This window comes from Haemorhous mexicanus, chromosome Z (assembly GCF_027477595.1).
Source record: "Haemorhous mexicanus isolate bHaeMex1 chromosome Z, bHaeMex1.pri, whole genome shotgun sequence".
Classification (NCBI taxonomy): Eukaryota; Metazoa; Chordata; class Aves; order Passeriformes; family Fringillidae; genus Haemorhous; species Haemorhous mexicanus.
Window position 1 is genome coordinate 44,990,495 of NC_082381.1, and position 25,307 is coordinate 45,015,801.

The following is a 25,307-nucleotide window of genomic DNA, read 5'->3' on the forward strand; positions in this document are numbered from 1 at the left end:
TCTTTACAGCCTTTCACATGTTGAAAACACAGCAAAATATTTTTGTAAGTGGAGGGAAATATTTTCGTAAGTGGTGAGAGAATGTGAGAATATTTAATAAAAGCTAGGGCCATCTGAAAACTACTTTGCTGCTGTCAGTAATAAATGCATGAGTTATAAAACTCAAGTAACTAATTTTGAGCCTGTCTTCTTTTGTAGAGCTGTCTTTCTAGCTGAGATCAAACACACTGTTTAGTGGATCAACCCCTTTCCCCTTCCCCTTCCCCACAAACATTCCTATTTAAATATCTACATTTTCTTACAGTAACATTATGCATTGTGTCTGAAATTGGCATGATCATGGAAATTCCCAAAGGAATCTGGAGCACGGCTCATGTTGCTCTTGCTGCACAGGAAATGCAACCATTCTTACTCATCCTTCCTCTATAATGAAGAGTCAGATTCATTGTCTTGCAGTGCTGAGGAGGAAATTGCTGCATAATCTCCTTCCACAGCTAGACAATCCTCTCTTTCCAAAGCAGGCTAAGCATGCAAATTCTCCAGACATATTTGATGAATTTCTAATCACAGTGGGTGAAATGACAGGGCAAAGGTGAGTGTCAGTGACAGAAGCCTTGTGCTAATGCCCTGCTGAAGACATTGTTTTCCTTGTATATTCACCTACATATTAATTGTGGGTGATACATATTAATTGTATCTGCTCTGGGACAATTAACCATAATCAGGTCAAGCTGTGGCCAGTGTCAAGATCAGTCTGAAGCCTTGAAAAGACTGACATCAGGATATTTCTCAGCACTTCACAAAGTGAAGTGCAAAATGAAACCCCCCAAGGCTTCCCAGTTTATGATATGACATCACCAGGGTAGTGAAGGGAGTGCCTTCAGACAGGCAGAGTATACCCTTCCGTCTCTTGAGCTAAGAGAAGAACTTTTGTGGACTGTGAGGAGCAGGCCAAATTATGCCTCTGCAGCAGCCAGTCAGGTGATTTTACAGTCCTCTGCAATCAGATTTTCCTGTATGGGGAATGGAGACATTTCTTTTTTTCCAGGTGGATATAGAAAAGAAAAATTGTCTGTCATCAAGAAGCACTTATTTGCTTAGGCCCCATTGAAATAGAGTTCTTAGGGAAATTCTGGGAGAATATTTGATAGCTGCATGGAAAATAGGAACATTCCTGCACTAACAAAACCAAATGCTTCTTATGCCCAGGCTAGTAAATCTCATGCTGTAGCATATATGCAATAGTTAAGCGCAGGAGGGCAAGGATGACATTTTCTAGGTAATGAAACAAGCCAACAGTTTTCCATGAGGACTGTTTTTGCACCTGTCTCTCCCTTTCTGGCCTTGCTCACAGACAGTGGACAGTAATCAGTGAAGTACTGACATATAAATTGGAGAGGCCAAACAAGGTTACAGAAAGTAATATAAACAAGATTACAGAAGAGACAAGACTCCTCATAAACCTAACCAGAGAAAAATAGGAGTCAGAAAGGTTGAGTTCCCTCTCCTGGTCACAGTGTGGGAGAAAACTCATTTAGCAAAGGCATCATCTTTTCGTTGTGTCTTTCCCCGAGTCCTTGAGGCACCAGCTGCTACCTGTGCCTGAGACAAGAACACAGAGTTTGGTGGGCACTGGGGCTGGCCAGCCTGCTTTCTTATGCATGTTTCTGGCTGTCCTGCTTCCCCACCATCTGTGAGCATGGGGTTGTGTCAGAAATTCTGCCCAGCATCAAACGCTGCCTTCCAGAACAGGTCAGCTACCCTTTCTTTCTGTGGCCGGGTAGAGGAGGTAGAGCACCATGATTGCTTCACATGTGATCAGTCTGACTGGCTGACAGCTGGGGCCTTTGTTCAAGATATTTCAAAGTTGACAATGTGTTCAAAGACAGTGCTCAAAATTATTTGAAACAACTATTTTCAGCAGAGCTACTGAAGGTCAAGACATGATCCTGACTAGGACTGAGGAGTCCTCAAAGATCAGAAAAGCATGCAAAGCTCCTTAAAAACGCAGAGGAACCTTATTAGTCAGTGTTTCTCACAAATGCTGTAATGTACTTTGTCACACTGACAATTTCTTGAGATAATAAAAGGGGAGATGCCAAGAATATGGCAGTGTCTTAGGAAGTCAGTGATGCAATTGAGACAGAGGCTAAGCAGAAATGCCAGCTCATACTACCACGCTTTCCCCTCCTTTCTGCTTATACTATCTTTTCCTATGATCCACCACCCCTTCAATCCTAGCATACAGCAGATAAAATCTAGAGCAGAAGATCAAAGAAGTGATAACCAGTTCTCTGCTTTCTTCCCATTTCAGAGTCAGTTGATGCCCATTTCTTCTTATAAGTATTTTTAAATAATTCTTTTATTCCTTAAGAAATCTCAACATTTTCAGCAATCCTGTGTGAATCATCAGCTCTGGCTAATGTATTTATACTAGAGTTACTTGCGCCACATTGTGTTCTGAAAATTTGATGACAATAAAAATATTTGACTCTCTCTTTCTGACTTTCTTTATCTCCACACAGAGAAAATTCTTCATCCACAACTTTATACATGATGCTCTCGGGTTGTTGTGAATGGCAATCTCATATTTTACAAGATATTTACAGATAATATTTTATATTATCTGTATATATATTTTCAGGATGAAACAACATCCACAGGAACAGATTCTTATCAAATTAAAAGGAAAGACTCCCTCCTCTGTACACAGCCTTCCTTACTGACCATCTGCTAATAGTGTCCATGTGTGTATGAAATTCATTTGCATATTTAAATTGAAAAGCTCCATTTGCTCAGTCTGCCTATAATTGTGCTTTCTTGATGGGATGAGTATTAGGTCTCTGATGTATGCATATTATCCAGTGAACATGTAATTGCAAATGTAATCCACATCCAATTATCTAGAGTTTTACTGCATATTTTCTACATATAACTCAAGCAGTAAGTACAACAGTACATTAGCTCTCCAGGTGTCTATTTGGCTGGAAGAATTAATAGGGTGCTGGCATTTAGCTCTTGACCTTGGAAGAGTAATTCAGTGATGGTGTCGCTGCCAACATGAGAGGTCACTTACAGATTTGATGCAGGATGGAGACATTGTGGGTAAGACACAGAGAATTCTCTCCATCTGGCAAAAACATGCAATTGGTTAAAGTAAACAGTCCCTAACCCATGTCTAATTTCTTCTTGCCAGGAAGAAATTTCACCAGTGCACAGACCAAATGCACTGGCTGATCACACATGGAGAGGATTTCAGACTTGTGTTACCTCCCATGATACTTGGGATTGATCTGCCACTCTCAGTGATCACAGCTCCACTGGCATGACTACTAGTCCACCAAAAAAGATACAGAATCTGAATATGTTCACAGCATTCCTTCCTTGGATCTGTCTTAACCTGCTCCCTACAAAGTGAGAAATATTTAAACGAGTTACAAGGATGTACTCTGCAGATGCAGCTTGCCTAGTAGCCAAGAACAGCATCTGATTCAGAGCTCATTACACCAGGGATCTGAAGCACCAGTTCTTCAAGACAGATCGACATGCATTTGAATGAGCTGCATCACTGCTCAAGGCAACTCTTCATCCTTCCTGCAAGATTAATGTTTAAGATTCTTCTGGCCTCTCACAGTCTCTGAGACAACTGTTATCTTACTGTCTGTCAAGTATTAGTTGTCACTGTGTCAGCTAATGGGTTTTGTGTAGATTATTAAAATATTCAAGAACTATGCATAACCTTGCTAAGCCAAGTATTTCCCCAGTGGGAAATGGAAGAAAAGAGCCATTCCAGGGAAATAATAAAATAATAAAAGTCATACTAACAGGATAAAAAGTACAGAGCAAGATCCAATCCAATTTCACCATGTGCCCTGTGGACTCACTCCATATCTGTATTGTTTTAAAAAAAATAAAATATTTAGGAATGCAAAACAATCAGTGCAAGTTTTGGACTTTCTTAGAATGGAAAAAGGCGGCGGGGGGGTGGCATTTAATCAGGCGAAAGCACCAGACATTTAAAGCTACTGTTCTCTCAGAACAATAACTAAACTGTTGAACTAATGCCCCGTGGCACTGGACGTCAGTGTTTGAAAGCTTACAACCGAATTTTAGCTACAACTGAAAGAACTTTCTCAGTTACTATATATAAAACCATAGACATTTCAAACAAATAAAAGCATCACATGTGGTTAGCTCACTTTTAATTTGAAAAAGGTAGAAAAAGCTTTCTGCCACTGACAGTTTGTGCCACAACTGGCATCAGTAGATACAATAAGTAGGTTTATACAAAGCAGGTAGCTGTGGCTTTCACAGCTGGGTATCTGCCTTCAAAATAGATATTATCAAAAAACACCCTAATATTTCTTCCCTGGAGTATGGTTTATCTTTTTCTTTTAGAAACCAACCATTCCAGTAATACTCCTCATCAACTATGTTGACATTTCGGAAAGCTCATCTAAATACCTGTCAGACACTTGACTGTGTTATTAAGAGTCATATTTTGGATCATTGTGAATATTACCAGAAAGATATCAGTAACAGAGTTCAGATTCCACTTTATAAACCTCAGAAAAATAATCACTGTTTTAAATTCTGAAGGGCTATTACTACCTCATGTATAAATGGTAAACTTTTAGATAATCTCAATGGCACATGGTATTGGAAAAACTTCAGGCTGCAGAGCTGTGTCCAGTCAAATCCTTCCCTATTCCACATCAACTCTGAACATTCTGAACATCTGGAGCAAGGAGCTTTTCTGTGTTGAATAAACAGAACAGAAACAAATGGACAAACAAAAGAGCCAAATGGACAAGCAATAGAGCCAAATGCTCAGGGTTGGGTAAACAGTTGTCTCCTCTGTTGGCTTGGATTGCAGTCCAGTAGGTGTTATCTCACATCTCTGTCCTAGAGCAGTGACCATGGTTGCTAAAGTTGGGAGGGCTGGGGTGTAATGCAAGTTGCTTTTTGCCCCACAAATACGTGGTCATTGGGAAGGCTGGGGTGGGATAGGTAGCCTGACTGCTCAGATGTTCCAACACTGTTCAGCAGGAAAGGAGACAGATCATGCTCTCAGTCAAAGGGCGAGCATGGCTAGGCTACATCTACATCACATACCACTTCACTGTGGCTCTGCCCTTCATTAAAAATCGTTTACATGTGTCTTCTTCCAGTTGTCAGTGTCTAAATTGTGGAAAGAGTGACTCTCAGCCCATCCAAGTGATGTTTTTGTGGCATTACTATAACTTTATGATTAATTCCCTCTGGCATAGTTAAAGACATGTATGAGTCTTTGGGGGTTGCAATATCTGTTGGGATGATATGGGAGAACCGCTCAGAGGGAAGGGAGCTGGGCTGGCAGGATGGTACCCATGCTGCCTCCTGGTAAAGGTCTCAGGGCACTCAATCCTTCTTATTGTGCTTAGGCGTCTTGAAAATCAGTAGCTGGCATGGCCCGAAATGACACAAGAAAGCATGTTAATGATGAAATGGGCAAATACTCCTCCAGCACTCCATCTCGCTCCTCAGCCTCACTCCACATAGCACCCTAGGTTTAGCCTTTATGATCATCATAAATTAGAAATGCTCTATGCTATTTTAGCTTTCAACAGAATTAATAAACTTTGGAAACTGAAAGGCTAAGAAAAAGTTTCCTCTTTTCCAAAAAGCAGATCCCTGTAGAAGGATAAACTTGGAATTACTTTATTTACCAAAGGATCTCAGACAGCTGGATACTATACTGTGATTAATATAAACTACCAGTAAGGCCTATGAGCTCTGTATATCCATAATGAAGATGAAATTACTAGAATGAAGAGTAGGCAGCCAGGAAAACAAAATCTTATGAGGAAATGCAAGAGCCTTTATATACATACATAGTCACTGAAAGAAGATACTGATATCCATCAGACAAGAGTCAAAGGATAATTGCTCTAGGGCACAGCTTTCTTTTCAAAAAACAGAGTGGGTGTTTTGTGATACTTGCCAGCTACAGTGGATGCAACTCAAAGTTACTGACTAGCTGGATACTGCTAAATATTTAGAAGAAGCAAACCTAGAAGGAAGATCACCCTGTAAAAGGCTGCTCTTTAATAGCTGCAATGACTACAGTGATTCCTTCTCCTTTCTGTACAGGGGGAGAATGTCAAGAACAGCAGAAACCATTAAGAACCTCCGGGAACATTTTGATAATGAAAGTCACAGGAGATACAACTTTCCCATTTTGCATCCAATTAGAAGAGGTTACCAAAAGGCAATTTAGAAGAGATGTGGACATGAAGGATAGGATAATAATTTCTTCCCGAGGGTTTAGCTTGGCTCCCACTGCACTATTACAGTACTGCTAGATAGGAATGTGAAAGAAGACTATTGCTTTTAATTTACCTGATAGAAACTGCTGTAGTCTAAATTGAGTCTCAGCCATAGAGTGCCACTGTGTTTGTGGAGAAGCTAATGAGGGGACGCAGTGATGGCTTTTCAAAGCCATGCATCTATGGAAAGTTCACATTTATGTGTTCAATATTCTGCCTATAGCTTTTGAAATACCATTTCTGTGATGCAGCCTACATGTTTTAAGAAGTAAATAATGATTTATCAAGGGGGTTTTTTAAGTAAATGGAAACATTCAGAGCCATATACTTGACAAGTTATTCTGAAAAGTAACAGCTTACTTTTCTCTTCATCTTTTATCTACCACTGTGTTTTTCTTTGTTCCCTCTCCCTAGACATCACCATCTGCCTCTGTGGTTGACCAGAACTACCCAGATTTGAAGCTCATTGTGAAAACAAAGCAATGGATCCAGGTTCTTGACTCCCTTGTATTTCATTAAATCTGTGTTTCTACTTCATGACAGACCTTCACTGCCAGTCCATGGACTTGAAACAACCCTTCATGGACCAGGGTCCTGCTATGCCACAGGGTGTCTGTTTACAGCTGAGGCAGCCTAAGATCCCTCCTGGAAGAATGTGGACTAGAAAGCCCAAAACACATCATCTAAGAAAGCCTGCTCTGTGTGCCTCCCTGTCGAAGGGAGCTGAGTAAGCCTTCAGGTTTGATAGCATAACTCAAATTTGGTAACTTAAATTCCCTTTGGGATATTTATCCCTGTTGGACCTTTCCCTCTAAAACTGACACAAGAGAAACTCCACCTCCAAAAAACAAGACAGTAGACTGTCATCATGTTTTTCTGAGGTCAGAAGGGTCTCCTGAACAGCACAAAGTAACTTGCATTGCCAGTTTCCCCTGGGGTTAACACAGGAGAGTGCCTCAGGGTAAACTCTTTAGGGGCAATAGATGGAAGATAAGGAGATTAACAGCATATCTGGACTATAGGGGTAAGTTGGGAACTCCTTATTGTATTAAAACACAAATATTATTCTGTACCCATGCACATGCTTATAATTTTTGTTGGTTGAGAGTTTCCATTGTTCATACTTGTTCTGAGCTCTTTGTTTCCCTCATGCCCTCCTACAGAACACTGACAGTCCTGATTACAGCATGGATAATGACATGAAAGAGATGCATGTTTCTGTCAAGGTTAGAGATTCCATTTTGTTCACAGATCCCTGTCCTACTGGCATGACTGCCTGTTGTGTACCTTTAGTTCTCAGTAAGAACCACCCTGATGTCCCAGACGAGGGAAGATTTTGAGAAGGCTGATCCAGTACCACAGAGTAAGTTCACAGTTGCTACCCAGAAAGAGTATAGCCAGGAGGAGCAGGAGTCCTTGAGTGCCCATTTTTGTCACAGTGACAGTGCCTGGGACTTCCTCGGAAGGCACAGTGACCAAGCAACTGCAATCAAAACACCGACATACGAGCGCTACAAGCTCGTGTCCTCCACTATAGCACAGGCTTTGCTGGCAGATCAGGAAGATGCTTATTTTGCTCTCAGCTGGGCCAATAGCATGTGTCATTTCAGCAAAGTATGAAGAAGTCAGAAAGACACAAAGTAATGCCCTCTTAGGAAAGAATTTGCCATGATTTGACTTTGTGGGAAAAACCTTGAGAGAAACGAGGCCTTACTAATAGACTGTTGAAGAAATATTACCATATGATTTGCAGGATCTCAGAAAAGTCCAGACATACTGAGGGTTCCTGGGGAAAGCTAGGGATGAAGCCCACATTCTCCAGCTAAGGCATCCACTGACAATGTGATTTTTGGACAGCTACCTCGGTGTGAGGGGCTCCCCCACTCCATCACTAAGGACACATACAATCTTTAAAAATTCTTTTGCTGAAAAATGGGAGGAGTTTCTGGAGTTAGGAATTTGGAGAAGAGAGGATCCTCAACATGTGGAAGGCAATGTGACGTGGGCTTGAGAAATTCCTTGAGAAATACTATGGACAACAGAAATCTGTCACTTGCATTCCACCAGAGTGGACTGCCACATATTTGATAACTCTTTTTATGGCGTATTTCATGACCTTGGGAAAGCACATCTTGAAATAAACAGACATAAACTATTGCACTCACCAGGTGAATGACAACACAAGCTCTCCTTCAGAGCAAGACTGAGGGACCAAGAATGCAACTACAGAAACCCCTGTGAGATTAAGTGGTTTGGGAGAAGGCATTTATTGTCACACCATCTTTAGATGGGAGTCTACAAAAGATTGAAAGCTGTGTCTCTGGGAGATTTTACCCGTTTCCATGAGTTTGCCTTATCTGTGAAATATAAGTATGGGAAGCAGGGTTTGTCATGCCAGATGAAATCATAAAAGTACTGAAGTTACCACGGCATTGTCCACTGTCATTGGTGCCCACTATGAAGAATGAAACTGGAACATCCTGTACACTGTGGTAGGTTATAACAAAGGACTGACATCTCGTCACCACTGCTCTTTCATTAGGATTTCACTAAGAGGTTTAAACTCATTTTACATTAAACAAGAACTAGTTATCTGACCCTTCCCTTAGTCACTCATCATGTCCTTAGAACAAAGCAAAGTATTCTCTCCAGAGACCATTGTTAAAAGAAAAAAATCCACTGAAATGATACAGCAAAATGCACAAGGTGGTATTGTGTTTTCCTTTGACCCACTGTCCCACCACAGCATGAAGTGTATGGCTTTCCTGGAGAAGTAGCCTTTAAAACTACGGCTCAGATGAATTGAATTCTGATAGCTGAAGACGTCAGACTAATTTTTTACAAGAGCAGGAGTTGGGAGTCCTGCTGATAGCATAACTGCAACCTAAGTAATTGCCTTCCACATCTGAATTCCTTCAGCTTTATAAATTGGTTACAGTATTCTCCTCTTCCCATCCTGCCTCAACTGACTGTACACAGTTACTTACTATCTCATAAAAAAAATTCTGTTTTTTCACCCCAAAACAGCTGCATTTTAGAAGTTTCTGAGGTACTACCACTGTATATAAATTTTATGACAAAACAGCAAAAGTTTTTAGAGAAAAAGAAGCTGAACATGTGTACAAAGAAGCTTTGTTTTAAAGAAGCTGAACATGTGTACAATGGTTAAGCATTATCCCCTAATTTTTTCTGATCCTTACACTGTGTGGCAGCACTGTCAATCATACTATTGTCTTTGTCTCTCCATTGTAGAGGGAATACTATAAATTAAAATCTGTCAAACTCCGAATAAAATGAAACCAAACAAAATTAAGTAAATTGAATTAATGCAGAAAATAATAGATATACTCTTTTTCACTAAACTGCAAGATACCTAGTCATCAAGTAATGCTGTATCTTAAAGGAACTGCAATTCACATGGACCTAAGTAAGCAGGAAAGGCTTTCCATCTCTGTTTCCTTGATTCCGTAAGTTTTTGCCACACATCAAAGAAAAGTGCACTCCTGTTGGTAGGTAGGTGCATGAGCACCATTAAAAAATAAAGAAATCAAAACAAACTTCCAAAAATCAGACAGCACGACAACTTAAATGGACTTGATACAAATCAAGATTACCCTTTAAAAAATTGCTTGAAATACCAAAAAAATCAGAAGGTCGTTTCAGGTTTGGGTATTCCTAAGGCAGAAGAAAAAGCCACCTAAAAACTGTATCATTTGGGGCCCAAGCACTCTGCCTTCCAGAAGCCCTGGATAATGTTTGTAAGAGTTTTAGAAAATTCATGGTTTTTAAAAGTGGACTTCTGTCAGGTATAGGGAGAAGAATTGGGCTCACTTTAGGAGAAGAAGGAAAGCAGAACTTAGCAAAAACTTAACTTGCTTTTTAAGATTTTAGAACACAGATGATTTATTATTTTATTTGCTGCTTGCTTTGTATATGCGAATATGTTCCTATTCAAAATATTCAGTAAACCAGTGACCCTAGCAACATGCCGTAGAAAGTTTTATTGCTCAGCATTGACCATTTTTATCAGTATTGTACTAAAAAAAAGGTGAAAGGCAAAAAGTCTTTGCAAACTTCCTTTCTATGTGCTGTATCTGGTCATAATTAAATATACATATTGGAATCTCTTACTGCATGACAAGAAGATGAAGTGTTAGCAAAATGCCTTGCTGTGCCAGGCCTGGAGCTTGTAAGTTAATAACTCTAGAGAGGAAAGATGAGCTATCCAAACTGGCACACTTCTTACCCAATTAATGTTTCTTTTTAAAATTTCTGTGCAGGTTTTAGAGGCCAACAAGAAAGTCTGTAGGAAAACAAGTTTAAAGTCATCTATAGGACAGATGACCAGCAATGAGTCTTTCTTTCCAGGAAAAAGCTAAACAAACCCATCCTGTATTCCTCTGAAAAAAAAAGAAGCCACAGGCAAGGTGGGATCAGTCTCCTACCTGTTCTTTATTCATATTCTTGCCTCCAGCTGGGCATCACATCAACCTGCTAGATAGAGGACAGGAGGAAGCATTCTGCAGAGAGTATGTTCCAAGTGATGGAAGGATGATGCCAGCTCACCATCTTGCCCAAACAGACAAATCTAAACTGAGAGTCCCTGGATAAGACAATCACATCTGAAACATGCAGATCACATGGCATGTCCTGGCCCTTTGCTCTTTGCTGGGGGAAGTGTCTCCACAGACATTTCAGGGAGAAGCCCTTATTAAGTAACACAAACAAGTATGGGGGTAATGCTGCAAGGTGCAGCTAAGCAAATGCTTCTATTTGACACATATTCCCATGGACTCTGTCTCTGTGCAATTTCCTCATTTCCAACTGCTATAAATGCCCAGCTTTTGATCCAGTATAGCTCCCAGAGCATGGGTTTCCAGACTGATGTTGTCCATAGACAGTGTTGTCCTGCTGGCAGCTTTAATACACGACCTTTCTGAATGTGATGGCAAAACAATGAGTCAAGACTTTCTCCTTTACTTAAGAATGGAGGTCCACACTCTCAAAGTGGACTTGATTTAGAGGAGTGTAGCAATATGTGAACATAAAAGGGATCTTCATGTTTGGGATGTCAGTTGTGGAGGGTCTTACAGAAGTGGGATTTTTTTCTAAATTTCTTCCTCTCTGCATACCTGTCACTGAAACTCCAAAAGAAGCAAAGCATGACACATGTCTGTTCTCTTGTGAAAGCCCTAGGGGAGAGAACCGACTGAATCACTCTGCTGTTTTCAGGTCTTTCCCAGTGTCTGGTGAACAGTGGCAGTGCTGGCATGTTGTCTAAACATCTGCTATTGTCTGAGAAGTGGAAGGACACAGTTTATTTTATCTCCTGTGGCTGCTACGAGATTGACAGGGACAAGTGTGAAATGGACATGTCACACGAAAATTCAGAAAAGAAAATCCCTAAAGAACTTTAAAATAAGTACATGGTCAACTCCCTCATCACTCTGTAGTGTGAGTAGACATTCACATCTGTTAGCAATAAAAGCTGACTCCCGCCTGCTTCTCCTACCCAGCACAGGCAGCAATATCCAATACTGCCCTCTCTCCTCCATTACTTTAGTGACTTGAATGGTTCTAACTCCAGTACACATTATTGGTTCTGAGAACAGAACTGAGAGGTCCAACTGTTTTCAATTGCTCCAGAAAGTGTTCCTGCCTACTCTGCTGCTAGTCACCAAGGGGAAATGAGGTCAAAATCCAACTCTTCTCACCTTGCTGGCAGAAAGCTTCTTAAATGACCAACCAAATTTCTCTAATTCTTTCAACACATACTTAAAAATTATCAGCTGAGATGAAAATCTAGAAAAATCCAGAGATACGGCTTTGATCTTTCCTCCTGGTGCTGCTAGAGTAGTTATTAAATGTGAGCTGAGGGCATTCATGTATAGTTTGCTATAAAGCACATTTTATAGCAGCCCTGGGATGTCAGAGTGGATCAGACCATTGGTCTATCTCACCTGCCATCCTATTATTAGTGGCTGGCAACACTTACTGCTTTAGGGCAAGATTAATACCTCACCTCCTACAACCCCACTGGCTTTGACTGTGTGAAGTGGTCTTCCAGACTGCTCAAAACCAGCCTGATAGATGGTGTTTGATTCTTTACTAGAACCAAATCTACCTTCTAGATTTGGTTCTAGTAAAGAACTGGAAGGCTCTTCCTAATGGTTCTCAGTTGTATATGATTATGGCTAATCCATAAGCCCTGGGAAGCATCACTTCAGAGGAAGGAAAGAGTCACTTCCCCCCTGGTACCCCTGCAGTTTCCAGTGTGCTCCTGGGATAAACAGAGCGATAATCTCTCTTTCCTAGGAAAGAACCATATCTGGGTCTCGGTTCCAGCTGAGGGAAGACACAAAAAATGATATCGTCACCTTCCTCATCTTCTTCCCAAGGGTAGTGGGGCACAGAAATAAGAGTGAAAGAACTCTTAACAAGCACCAGCTGTCATGCAGATGAAGGGATATGCACCCAGGTGGGGATGGCTGGACCTGAGGGTGCTGCAGCTACCCCAGGGCCGGGGGCTGTGGAGGCAGAGGAGACAGTGTTTGAAGCAATACATTGTGTGGGGAGGGCAGGGAAGGGAATTCCAAGCAGGAAACACTGGTGTAGTTTCCTCCTCCTTTGCCCTGCCCAAACCTACATTTGACCTTTCTGAAGGAAGGTGTTTGAGCCTCAATACACAAAAAGCATGTCTCTGAGAGTTCTAATAATATGTAACAAATAACAGTTGCACCAGTAGTTCAGAAATCCCACTCATTCATTCCTGATCTCTTAATGCATATTTTTTCCTGAGCTAGGAAAGGAGAAATATACTTGAGGGTCTTGCCAGCAATAATTTAAGCAACTTGCATATACTTACAGGAGGAAGTGTTTGTTCCTTCTGTTGAAACTTGTATCCTAAGCATGGGTTCTGCAACACACAGAAGTAACAATAAAGTTGTAAGAATACAGCCACAGCTACAGCACTATACTGGAGGAGCCTGAACATCTTCCCCCAGCAGAGATTTCTTCAATTTTTGGGTTTTTTCCTCAGTAGTCAGAAACCCAGCAGAGCAGAGAAAAAAAATGAGATAGCTTGAGAAAGCAAAGAACTTCAAAGTTGGTTCAGCATGTCCTAGGCGCACTGTAAATAATCAATTACAGCAAAAATGCTCCATAGTCCTGGGAGGAAAGGCCGTGAGAAAACTGGCAAAGACAGAGTAAAATTTTCAGCTGTTTCTGACAGCGTCAGAGGAAAGTGGAAAGCAGAAGGTCTTGAAGCTCCACATAATGACCCAGGAAGCACTGGCTTCTTATCTTCTTCTCCTCACATAACTCCTATTGAACAGTAAGGAATTTCAGTCTATCAAAACTACAGTTTAGGACTTCTGTGGCTTGAAAAATAGGAGAGTCCATGAGTATTACCACTCTGCAGAGAGCTGTAGATGAAAGGGAAAGCAGAACACACTCCACACCAAAATGGGACATGGCACCAGCCCCAAAGTGGTTACAAGAACAGAAAAAGAATGGTAAATAATCTTGTAGGACAGTGAAAGGAAATGGACCTCAACACAAATCACACAAAGGAAGCACTCAGATAAGTTCAGAGAAGAAGCAGGTAGCCTGAAGCTAGGTCTCAGCTATAGGAACCTGAATTGCACAGCAATTAAGAGCCATGTGTTGGGGTGGCTTCATGGGCTTTCACTACCTAGCAAATCATATATGGTGTCATGCATGAATAAAGAATTCAAGAGAAGGCTTGAGAGGTATTATCAGCAGAAAGGAATAATATGAAGAGAGAATACTTCACCAAAGGTGGCAATGTGATGTGCTGGTGTGAAGTAGAGGTGGCTAACGACCAGTCTGTGAACTCTAAGGAGCAGGAGCAGGTCAGGCATACTGCATGCTCTGTAGTGATACATTTAACATTTCATGTCACACAGAAAAGATGATTCTGTTGCCTAACAAAGCCTGGTTTTAGGCAGAAAAAAATCCACTCTTTAAGACTGCTCGCTAAGTCCTCCTATCATCACAAAGTAACTGTAGCAGTACTTCACGAATCCTAGATCCTGGTGATTTGAACACCAGCATTTCACAATAGTCTCTCTTAAAGTAAAGAAGCAACACACTAATTAATTATTTTCATTTGAAAGTCCTGGAAAAAAATCAGCAGGGCCCAAAATCCCAGGCACTACTGGTCACCAGGAAACTCGTGAAGTGTTAGAGAAAGACATGGTCTGGACCCAGAGTGGGGATAGAACAGTAGGAAAAACAGCACCTGGCTGGGTTTGGGACTAAGCTGGTCTCTGCTCCAGCCACATATGAAAGACCTCCTCAGAGCTCCATGTGGAGACCTCCACAAGCAGCCACTAAACATACTGCTTTTTGCTGTTCTGGGGACAATACCGTGATGTGTTGCTTGGCATGAGATCTGCCAGTGCAGAGATTCATCAGGAATGCAGCCAGCTTTTTGAACATCCCAGCTTCCTCCTCTCCAGCAGCACAATAGCAGTAAAGAGAAGGACAGTACTGTAACAGCAGGCACTTGAAGAGACATAAGCAGGGAAAGAGACTGCTCAAGAACAAGAACTGTAATCCATGGGAAAGGAGGCAGCAAAGTGCAGGGACTACATTCTTGCTGCACAAGGGAGAAGGCAAGGCAAGCCCAGCGGAGTCAGTGACCAGCGTGTCACCTTCTTTGAACAAAAATGGTTCCAATGGTTACAGGACACTTGCTATTAGCTATGTGGTCTCATATATCCCCAGTGAAGCACCAGTGACAGGCCCCACTGAGAACATGAAAGAATATGGGCACAGCCAACGTCTCTTCTGTCAGGCAGCAATGCCAAGATTTCAGAAGTAGGTCGCCACACACACAGATGCATCAAAGAAAAGGCTGCAGGCATGCTAAATGCAAAATCTGGCAATCACACTGTTTTCCTTGATCTAGCCTACAAACACTGTCATTTCACACTAAAACCTGTCCCTGCCAGACATAGCTTTCCCAAAAAAGCTAGCAGGACCCCAGCCTCTTTGCCAAGGAGGGTATGTGCATCTGGTAAATCCTTGGGTTGCCTGGCTTACACACGTATATCTACAGTTGTCTCAGCCAAAGCCATCAGTAGAGGCAAGTGCTTGTACTGTGGCCATATATAAAGTAACTCTTAACAGTTAAATAATGAAAGCAGCTTCTCACTGGGGTCAATTCCAGCAGTATTGCAACTCTGGAAGTATGCAATCCGTAACTGCAGGAAGGATGCTGAAAGCAAATTCCATCAGCCTGAAAGGAAACCACCTGGAGAAGGCTCCTAGCATGCCAAGCAGCTTCAAAAGTGGTGAAATTACTGACAGTGAGTTACCTGTCTACACTGACAGACCCTGCAGAGCTGTCAGGAACTGTATGTAGAGTCCTGAGGAACAGAGCAGTCTAGGCAACAGACTTTCCTGAAGGCACATCAATATGCCTATACATTCAGCAAACTCACAAGCAGCTGCTAGGATTTATAGGAGAAGGAGGTAAGAGCTTTTTTAACATAGTTCCTAACAACACAAATATTTCTTCAGTTGGGCTGCTGTGGCCTGACAACTGTAGGCCAAATTTGCTTCCTCAACACAGTCCCAGGATAGTAAAAAGTATGCTCAACCCTTCTTCATTCATTTCTTGGTCCCTCAAGTAGCTCAAGTATGCAAGGTGACATGCAGAAATGGAGCTGCTGGATGTAGATAAATTGTTCTCTGTTAAGAAGGAGCTGTTTCAGAGCTGTAGAAGCAATTTCAAGAAGAAATGAAAAGCAAGAGACAGAAAGACTTGTTAATTCAACTTACGTGAAGAAGTTTTTGTCACTTCTGTTGATACTGGTATCTTGCTGGTACTCTCTGGAAAACACAAGAGGCAACAAGAAGTTATAATATGGTGTCAGATGATCCTCAAGCAGCATTCAGCTCCAGAATGGACAAGGTAAAGAAGAAAAGGTGTTCAAAGAAGAAAGCTTAAATTTTGCTCCAGTGGGCAGAGGCTTCAATCAGGTATCAACTTGCAGAAGTTTCTTTTCAGGAAAAAAACAAAAAAATGATGGTGCCAATTAGCAAAACTGAAGAAAAAAGACTGCTCCTGAAAGCAGCCAGTTGTTCAATCTCTCATTTTCCTCTGGAAATAACTGATCAGTGGCAACAGGAGAATCATCCAGATGGCTCTGTTTCTGGAAGACGTCAGTGTGAGTATTCACTCCTTATGCTTCTAGGCAGTTAAATTTTGCAAAGATGTGTCTCTGTTCATGTCACTTGGATTGCTGGTAAGTACATCCAATAGTGTCACTTGCCACTTCAGGGAAATCTTCTGAGCCACACATGCAAACCCCGTCCCTCATGGACTGCTGGGGGTTCTGTGCTAGAAATCAAACAGCTGCTTTGCTGAAGAGATGGGAAAAATTGCGCTTCCATACTGGTCCTTTGTATATGTCCACACACTGTTGCTACTTACATACTGGCAGGGACTGCTTGCACTCACTTGTTGAACCAGCTGATGGCTAAGGAGAATGATGTTGCCATATTCAGATCCTTGCTAATGCAGAATGTGCAGATGGGAGAAAGCAGAATGTAGAAAGCCTCTGTTTAGGATTCACAGACTTGCACAGAGACCTTGTTCCAATGACAGCATTGATTTGCGAGTGCTCTGCTGTCCCCACAAGCCACGACTGCGTGCAGTTTCTTAGGTGTGAACAAATCACTCTTCAGCTGCATTCATCAACAGTCCTGGACTTTCCCAAGTTCTCAAAACACATTTCAGACATTAAGTGGTGCAGTTCAATGCAGCTGCACAAGTTTCAGCTCTACAGCTGGAGAAAGGCCCTGAATGCCAAGAAAAAATTCTTGCCCTGAAACCTCTAGGCACATCAAGAATCCCCTACTAGGTCAAACACACAGAATTTAAAAAATACCTCATACGAGATTTAGGAAAGGGAAATTCCGGAATGTTTTTATTCTGTTTTGTGAATCTGGATTCCAATGGTTCTCTGCTCATTGTCTCCAGAGTTCAGAGACACTTGACCAGAGACAAAACTAGACCAAATGCCTTCCCTTCAACATCCCTCTTGTTAAACTTTAATATCAGCTCTGCATTCTAACTTCTTGCTTGCTTGCTCTTCTTTTGTATTTTTTCTTCCATTTTGGTACAGCTTTCTTTGGAAAATATACTATTTGCCAAGTTAGCACATCCCAGTTTCATCTCACTAATGGGAGAGAACATGTTATGCAGCATTTCCTTGGCAGCCAGTGATGCATGGCACGAAAGTGTGTATCACAATTAAAATTTTTAAGATCAAAACCTTTGCATTAGGTCTTGGAACACAGTGGCCTGTAGCCAGGCAGCTTTCAGGACCATTTTTTGGGTATAACGGCAATTTCTCTATTGTGCAGCTGGGTTGTCTGAGCAATTAACCTTTCTTAGTCACGTCAGGAGAGGGAACAGGTCTGACAGCTGCATAGCTCAGCATCTGGCACTACTGGAGCAAACTTTTCTTTCACCATTAAAGAAACCATGTTCCATTTAGTGCCTGTGCTGAGCTTGATGGAGCATTTCTTACTGGCACCTCCCCAGCCCAGCTGTGTTAGTACAAACGCCGACGGGAAGCTGCCAGTGGAAAAAAAAAACCACAGCCAGAGCCTCCTACACCTGAAACGCGCTGAGAAATACATTTGGAAAACATGTGGCAAAGTCACACTTTACCAAGCCCCACTAATAACGTTCGTGATAGCAACACTAGCAGTGGATGCTAAAATTTGGAAGACACAGCATTTGTGTGTATTGCTTACTGCACACAGTACACCACAACCATTAGAAAGACGTTTTACAGTGCCTGGGAAGGCTAGCACAGATCCACGTGGCAAGCTATTTGAACCATAAGAGGCAAACAAAAAGGAGCCTTCTCATAGCAGGCCATCAGTACTTGCCTGAGGTGAAAGAGCTGGGACCATTTTTCAATCATAATACTTTTGCTGCTGCAGTCTGCTGGGGTATGGAGATGGCAGCCTGCAGCCCTGTCTTCATCATCAAGTTTAAGTTCCCAGGAGGAGCAGCTACCTCATTACAACCAGTTCTGTCCCCTGGCACTTAGGAATACTAAGTCTTGGTGAAGTGCTGTTTCCTAAAACTGTATGTTTGTGCAGGGGCTAACTTATAAAAAAACACTGAAGGATCCATGAGAGAGCCCTGTTTGGGGATGTTTTAAATAGCAGACCTCTGCAGCTTCTCAGTCTTATTTCCTCAGTACGCGGGCAAGCAGCATCTTCTGCTGTTTAGGCTGACATAACAGGGAAGAGCTCCTTCAACTCACACAGGACTTACAGCAACACCATGGCCTTGGTATGTTGATCCATCTTTCCAGATAGGGAACTTTAATTGGGCTGCTGAGAGGACTTGTTGCATGGGCAACAAGCTCTGCCTTATGGCTCTGAGGCAGGAGGTCCTTCTCCTCCTCAGCCAAAACCTTTTCTCCAGGATAACCAAATATTTAAGAGCCTTACAGCTGCTGTTGGGAACTCTGTGCATGCCCTCACAACTTTTTTGCCCCCAGTTACTTTGTCAGAGGCCTAACGCAAAAAATGCTGCTTGAACAAGCTGAAGGGATTTGGCTGAGCTCATAGGTTCTACTTCAGGCCTTGCAGGTGATCACTCTGAGAACCCTGACAGGGACAACAACCTGGGTTCTGAGAACAATTCAGACACCATAGGTAATTAGAGCTGCAGACAAACTTTTTGTCATCCTGAGGTATACTTTCTGGCAGTGATCTAAGTTTTAAGCCTTTTGAATTGTTTGTGTTGTTAGAGTGATATACCATCTGAATTATACAAACAATGACACAAACTAACATACACCTTGAGGAAAGGGGAGCACTTTCTTCATCTCTGTCACTTGGTCTATAGATGGCAGAGCAGAGAGTAGTTGTGTAGAAGGCTGGTAAGGCTGTAGTCTGGGGCCTCAGAGGCATGCAGGCATATGTGGTCAAAGACACAGGGTCATCCAGTGGCTAAACGAACTTTTAGGTTCTTAGAACTACCATTCTTTTCCCCTTTTTCCTCCAAGAAATTACTGACCAGAGTCAGATTAAAAGAATGTTGTCCTCAATCTAAGTATGTCATATTGCAAGGAAAAGTTCAAGAGCACTCTTAGGGAGTTGCAATACCAAATAGAGCAATGGCCACATTTCTTTCTAAGACCAAATCAGCGACATTGGTCTAAGCATGCTGATTTGCTCCAGGTGGGAATCTGACTCATTATGCCAGCCAGTCAAAAACAAACTATGTCCCAAGTTACCTGCAATTATGCTACAGAAAAGAGGTACCCTGATCTCCTATTTTAATCAAGTCTTGGACAGAAGAAGGGATCTTTTCTGCACTTGAAGTATTTCATAGTTTGTCACATGCTCCATGGGTACTAGATATAAGATGTTTTTACTTAATTATTTCTCAGTCATCTTCTTGAAGCTAAGCTACTGTCTGTCTTCAGAAGAGGAACAGCAAATTAAAACAGAATGAATTATGAGCATCAGATTCTTGTTGATTACTGCACAACTTGGGAGCTGCTGCTACTACTGCAAGTCCTATGGAGGCAAAACCAAAAGCCTGCACGGGCCACTGTGTAGCCGATGAATTTACCAAGGTTCACCTCTGCCTGCAATTGAGATACATTAACCGATCACCTGAGTACTTCTAGCACCCATCAGTTCAGGCAGATTTGTTCCAGCCACTCACACTGATGAGTCAAACAACATCAACTCACTTTCCAACAGACACCAAGGAATAGCCCTCACCCAAAACCCAGCACACAGCCCAGCAGAACCAGCATTGCATACTTCTGGCTTCTGAAACATCTCTGCATGAATCCATCCTTTTGCACCCTGGAACATGCTGGGCACAAAAAACATCCTCAGACAGGCAAAAGAATTGGGCCAACAAGTTTCAATGGAAAAGACTGACACCACATGCAGATAGAGCATGCTTGACCCTTTATCAAAACAACATCACTTAGCTAGTTGCCTAAATACAGGGTTTTGGGAGCAAATGGAAAGCTTTGGCTGTGCTGTGAAGTATTCTGTCTGTGTTATTTATCAAGCACAGTAAGGTCCTATGCTGATGAGAAAATCCCTTAAAAATTCACCACAAGAATTTTGCCTGGGTAAAGAAAGAAATCAGGATGCACAAAAAAGGCAGTTACTATTGCATTAGCAAACTTGTGTACTATTTATACACCACCAGGAGAACTTCATGCCTCTCTTCTGACCTCAATTACAATCTTTCTTAGGTAAGCATACGTGAGTATGAGTGAATGAAAATAAGAAGGCAGCTCATATCCTGTGGGCAAGTTACACTCATTATAAATTTAAAAGAGAATAGCTCCTATCACTTGCTATTAAGACTGATAAAAAGTGTGTTTGTCTAGCTATTTTTATATTTGCTACTTTTTTAATCCACACACATGGCTCTAAATACAAAGAGTTATATATATTTCAGTAAAACTGGGAAAATTTAAAAGTCTGTGTAGGTTACTACTGTTTGAGTGGGGTGTGTGTTCATGTTTATGTGTAGCAAAAACTTGCACAAAAGCAAATTTGGCATTTTTAAATAAAAACAATGTTTGCAGTAGTTAGAATGAAAGGAATTACTATTGCATTGAATATTACTGTTTTAGACAGAAAAGCTTACCACTTCGGGGAATGAGATCAGGAAAAATTAAGGTCTTTGCTCACGGAAAACAACAAAAATTATTTTATTACTGTTTTATTGGGAAATACTAGGTTTTCTATGCTTGGAGCAGGGAATTGGAATCAGCAACCTTTGTGGTAAATGTATGGCTTTTTGTATTCTCAGGGGGAAAACCCCAACATATTTGCCTTGTTCTTCCTGTGTTTTTTCCTAATGTCCATTGGTAGTTGATGTTAGAGACAAGGTTCCATGATAAACAGACTTTTGGTCTGGCTCTGGGGTTCTCTTTCATGGCATATACCAGTAAAGAAAATTTCAACTAAAATACTCCTAGTTTGAAAAAAGTCTGGGGAATTTAAATGCAAATTTTTTTTTTTTAGATACTGAAAATCACTAACCTTACAGTGGAAATAAAAATAATCCCCTTCCTAGAGAGGCCATTACCTTGCCTACCCTCACTCTCAAAGTAATCAGCAAAAAGGGAAAGGAAGATCTAGTTTGCAGACAGCAGGGCATAGATAATAAATATGACCAGGTGAGGTCACTAAATTAAAGGTCATAATTTAAGTTTTGGTTCACACAGCATACCAGACCAGTATCATTATAAGAAAGTCAGGCCCTCTGGTGCATTTTTCTTTACCTCACTGTTACCCTGTCTGCTGGAGGTGGAAGAAAGCAATCTCTCTGCTCTCTTTGAGAGATTCAGCCTTCTCAGACACCCACAGTTTAGTTTTCTACAGGGATTCCTGGGCTACACTGGACCCTAAGAGCTTCCCCAAAAGCCCATTAACAGGTAATAACAAGTAGGAGTTAAATATGCTGGATTTTTGTTTGTTGTTTTGGTTTTTTCTTTTTATTTTAAATTCCTTATTTCTTATGAATATTGTAGGACCTCCCAGCCATACAGGACCCAAGTAATGACTGCCCTTCAGGGCTCATTACCGAGTTTGGATCCCAAATCTGTCATTAAGCTAGCAAGGGGAAGAGGTCAGGGAATGTGGGGGAAGGAGGGGTGAAAAGGTCACCCATGCAGGGGGTCTATCCCTGTGTGCAAGGCAGATGTTGCCCTCTGAGGCCGTAAGGATCTATTGCTCTTAAGCCACCAGATGTTGCCCATGCTGTTTCTCAAATCCAGGTGGAAAATTCCACCATTAGCAGGAAAATTATGAACAATTTTATTGGTAATTTATGAGGAACAGTAAGCAGAGGCAGCTCAGATGTATACGCAGCAACCAAACATGCATGATTGATTTATTCCACCAATGAATGCTGCCATGCCTGAGTCTAGATGATCAAATATCACTGAGATGTTCCAGTCCAGATATCATTGAGTTTCCAGTTCAGATCTTTATGGACAAGAGCCAGCTGGCAGGTTCAGGCCGGATTCCAGTTTGCCCTGCACTTGCATGCATGGCTGTGTTTTAAACAACTTACACTTCATAACAAAATTAGATAGATTTTAACATATATGTTATGGATGCACATAACAGGGCTTGCCACAAAAACTTTCTACTGAGACCAAGCTCCTGCCCCCTTGCAGCAGGAGTGTCTTGCAGTCATTCAGCATAGCCCAAAAGGAAGTTGAAAAATCCATGTCACATAGCAAAGGAATGAGGTTCCTGCATGCACTCCCATGACACTGTTCCTTGTCTGAGAAAGTAATAGAAAATGGTCAAGCTTTTTTTTTTTTTTTTTTTTTTTTTCCTGCATTTATCTGTAATACCACCTAGGCAGAGTGCCTACAGCTGAGTTATGGAAACTGTATAAGAGCTTTCCATGTAAGCAGCTAATGAGCAACCAAAATTTGTATTCATGGAAACAGAAACACCTACCTATTTTTCCTCTTAGCAACATTCAGTAAATAACACTTGATCTTTTATATCAGTCTCCTGACATCTGCTTATGATTATAATACCATACAGCTAGAATGAAATTCTAGCACTTGAGATTCTGTAGTTGATGAAATAGAACAGCAAATACACAAAGTGAATACAGTCAAGAAACTGCTGTGTGATTACAAAACATCAGATAGGCAAAGACAAATCCCACTGGAAAAGGTTTACATTTGGTTTTCTGTTTATGTGAATGCCTATCTCCCACTTAAGAGCACAGAAATGTGGAACAGAAAAGCATGCCTGGTAAATTCACATTGCTATAGCATCTTTAACTCATCTATGATTTGCAGACAACTTCAGCTTTGTTTGCTAATCAGGACATGTTTGTTTCATACTTCACAACTGACTAGACACTGGAGTTTGAATTATGGGAGCTGAATTAGTCAAAGCCATGCTGGAAATACATGATTTCAGCTTAAATCGCAATCAAACTTAAATTACAATACCCAAATTAAAGCATCTGAATCACACTCAAACCTTTGAATAATTTTCCTTCAGATACATTCATGCCTTTGTGTTTATTGTTTTAGAAATCAAAACAAAAACCTGTCAACATAATGTGAAAGTAAAAATGGTGCCAATCAGAGCAATACAAATATTACTTAAAGTGAGAAGTGCTGGTTTAGCAGTTCAGAGTATGATATGTTTTAGGTTAAATGCAATTTCCCTCACTGTGCATAACAGGAATTAGAGTAACATTACCTTCATCTTTTTCTAATATTGACTAGACTTTGTCTTAGTCTTGGTGTTACACAGAAAATGCTCATCTGTCCTGAAACCTGTAGGAGACAGCCCATTTGCCTGTAAGGCAAATTGAACACCTCAACTACATAACAGACAAGGCAGGCCTGACTACTTTTCTTAGTACATCTAAAAGATTTCAGTGCTTCCACTTCCACTTCACGTGCCAAGCTTTGTCCTGCTTCTAAGCCCTTTGTCCTGCTGGCAACTTTAATACATGGTCTTGGTGAACGTGGCAATAAAATAATGAGTCAAGCCTTACCATTGGTGTCTGTGATGATAACACTGGCTTTAGTACTGTCATTTCCTAGCTTGCTGCTCACTCTGCAAACGTATTCCCCAGCGTCGGCCAACGTGGCTCTGTAAATGTGAAGCTCAGAGTACTTCCTGTGAAATCAGAAAAAAACATATAAACATCCTATACTGGAATAACAGTTACTGCATCAAGCAAAGCACTTTTCTCCCCACCCCTTTCAACAGAGGGTCTTGTCTTCCATTCTTACTGACAGATCAACACTATCCAGGCTTGAAAGAAGGGAGGAGAATAAAAAAATCTCTTACAGGCTGCTGGAAAACAGGCATATTCATGAACCCAAATGAAGATACTTGCTTATGCTTTTCTGTATAAGAGAAATCTTTGCTCTTAAAGAAAATCTGGAAAACAACCATCCAACAACCATCCTCTCTCAGATAAACTGTTGGCTGTTCAGAAGCCACGGAGATGGGTGTAATACTAAAATAGATTACCCTTCCCTATAGGTTCATATTACCAGTAGTAAAGCTCTGGATAAGTACTGTAGCTCCTAACATCTGACTAAATAATCATGAGATTAGAACACACTTTTTAACAGCCTCTGAAGCCCCAAATCATTCTCCAGTGCTAACAAAAAAAAAAAATTAAAAAAAAAATGGGCAGGAGCACAATTTGCATGAAGCTACATTTTGTTCCTGGCTCAGAGACGTAATTTAATCAGTCTCCAAGGTTTTAAGATTAGATTTTCAAATGCAGAACTCCTGCCTACCCATTAATTTTGTAGGAACATGTTCTGGTGTCATTCATGGGGTCCCCAACTCACAGGATGGCAATAATCCCATTATCTAGACTGCATAGAATGACTAGCTTGGGGAAAATGGACACATTACTGCTCTTCCCAGTTACTGTTTAAAAGAAGTGCTCTGGGGAAGTTTCCGCCTATCATAAAACCTGATCTACAGAATAGTCACTCAGAATGCATGAACACTGCCTTCCCTAAGCAGGCCCACCCTGACTTGAAGGGCTGATCCCCAGGACACAGCACTTGTTCACGCTAAAAGCTCACAGTAACCACCGTGACTGCTGAGATAAACAATGTTTGGGGAGATGCTTTGCTTCAACACTGCTATGTCTCCTAACTCTCCATGCAGAAATTACAGCTGGTTAGCCCTTCTGCAACTCATTGAGCAGGGGGCTTGGTCCAGACCACAAACAGGTCTGTAGTAGCAGTGTGCACTTCTGAAGCAACCAAAATGTCCAATGTCATCTTTCAACACATCCTTGTGAGTCACCTCTACTTCCATCACAGGACACTATCCCATCTGCTACCTGCTATCCAAACCCCTGCTAATTGGCAGGTCCGTCTTCCTTGCCTCTATGTGAAACTCCTACTGCTGAGGAGTCAGCCCTCGTGGAGGGAAAGC

The 25,307-nt window shown here is 41.4% G+C and overlaps 1 protein-coding gene across 10 annotated transcripts in view; it reads right to left on the reverse strand.

Moving 5' to 3' along the window:
• NRG1 (neuregulin 1) overlaps positions 1-25,307 on the reverse strand; it is a 176,555-nt gene that overhangs the window by 114,613 nt on the left and 36,635 nt on the right. For 4 of the 10 annotated variants that reach the window (XM_059837058.1, XM_059837053.1, XM_059837052.1 and 1 more), the window contains exons 3-5: positions 23,893-24,017; positions 16,119-16,169; positions 13,174-13,224 (exon numbers count right to left, since the gene is read on the reverse strand). In XM_059837058.1, coding sequence (XP_059693041.1) covers positions 13,174-13,224; positions 16,119-16,169; positions 23,893-24,017 — 227 coding nt within the window. Of the gene's footprint in view, positions 1-13,173; positions 13,225-16,118; positions 16,170-23,892; positions 24,018-25,307 lie in introns of those variants that run through there. The other 6 variants (XM_059837057.1, XM_059837056.1, XM_059837060.1 and 3 more) reach the window with 4 other exon arrangements.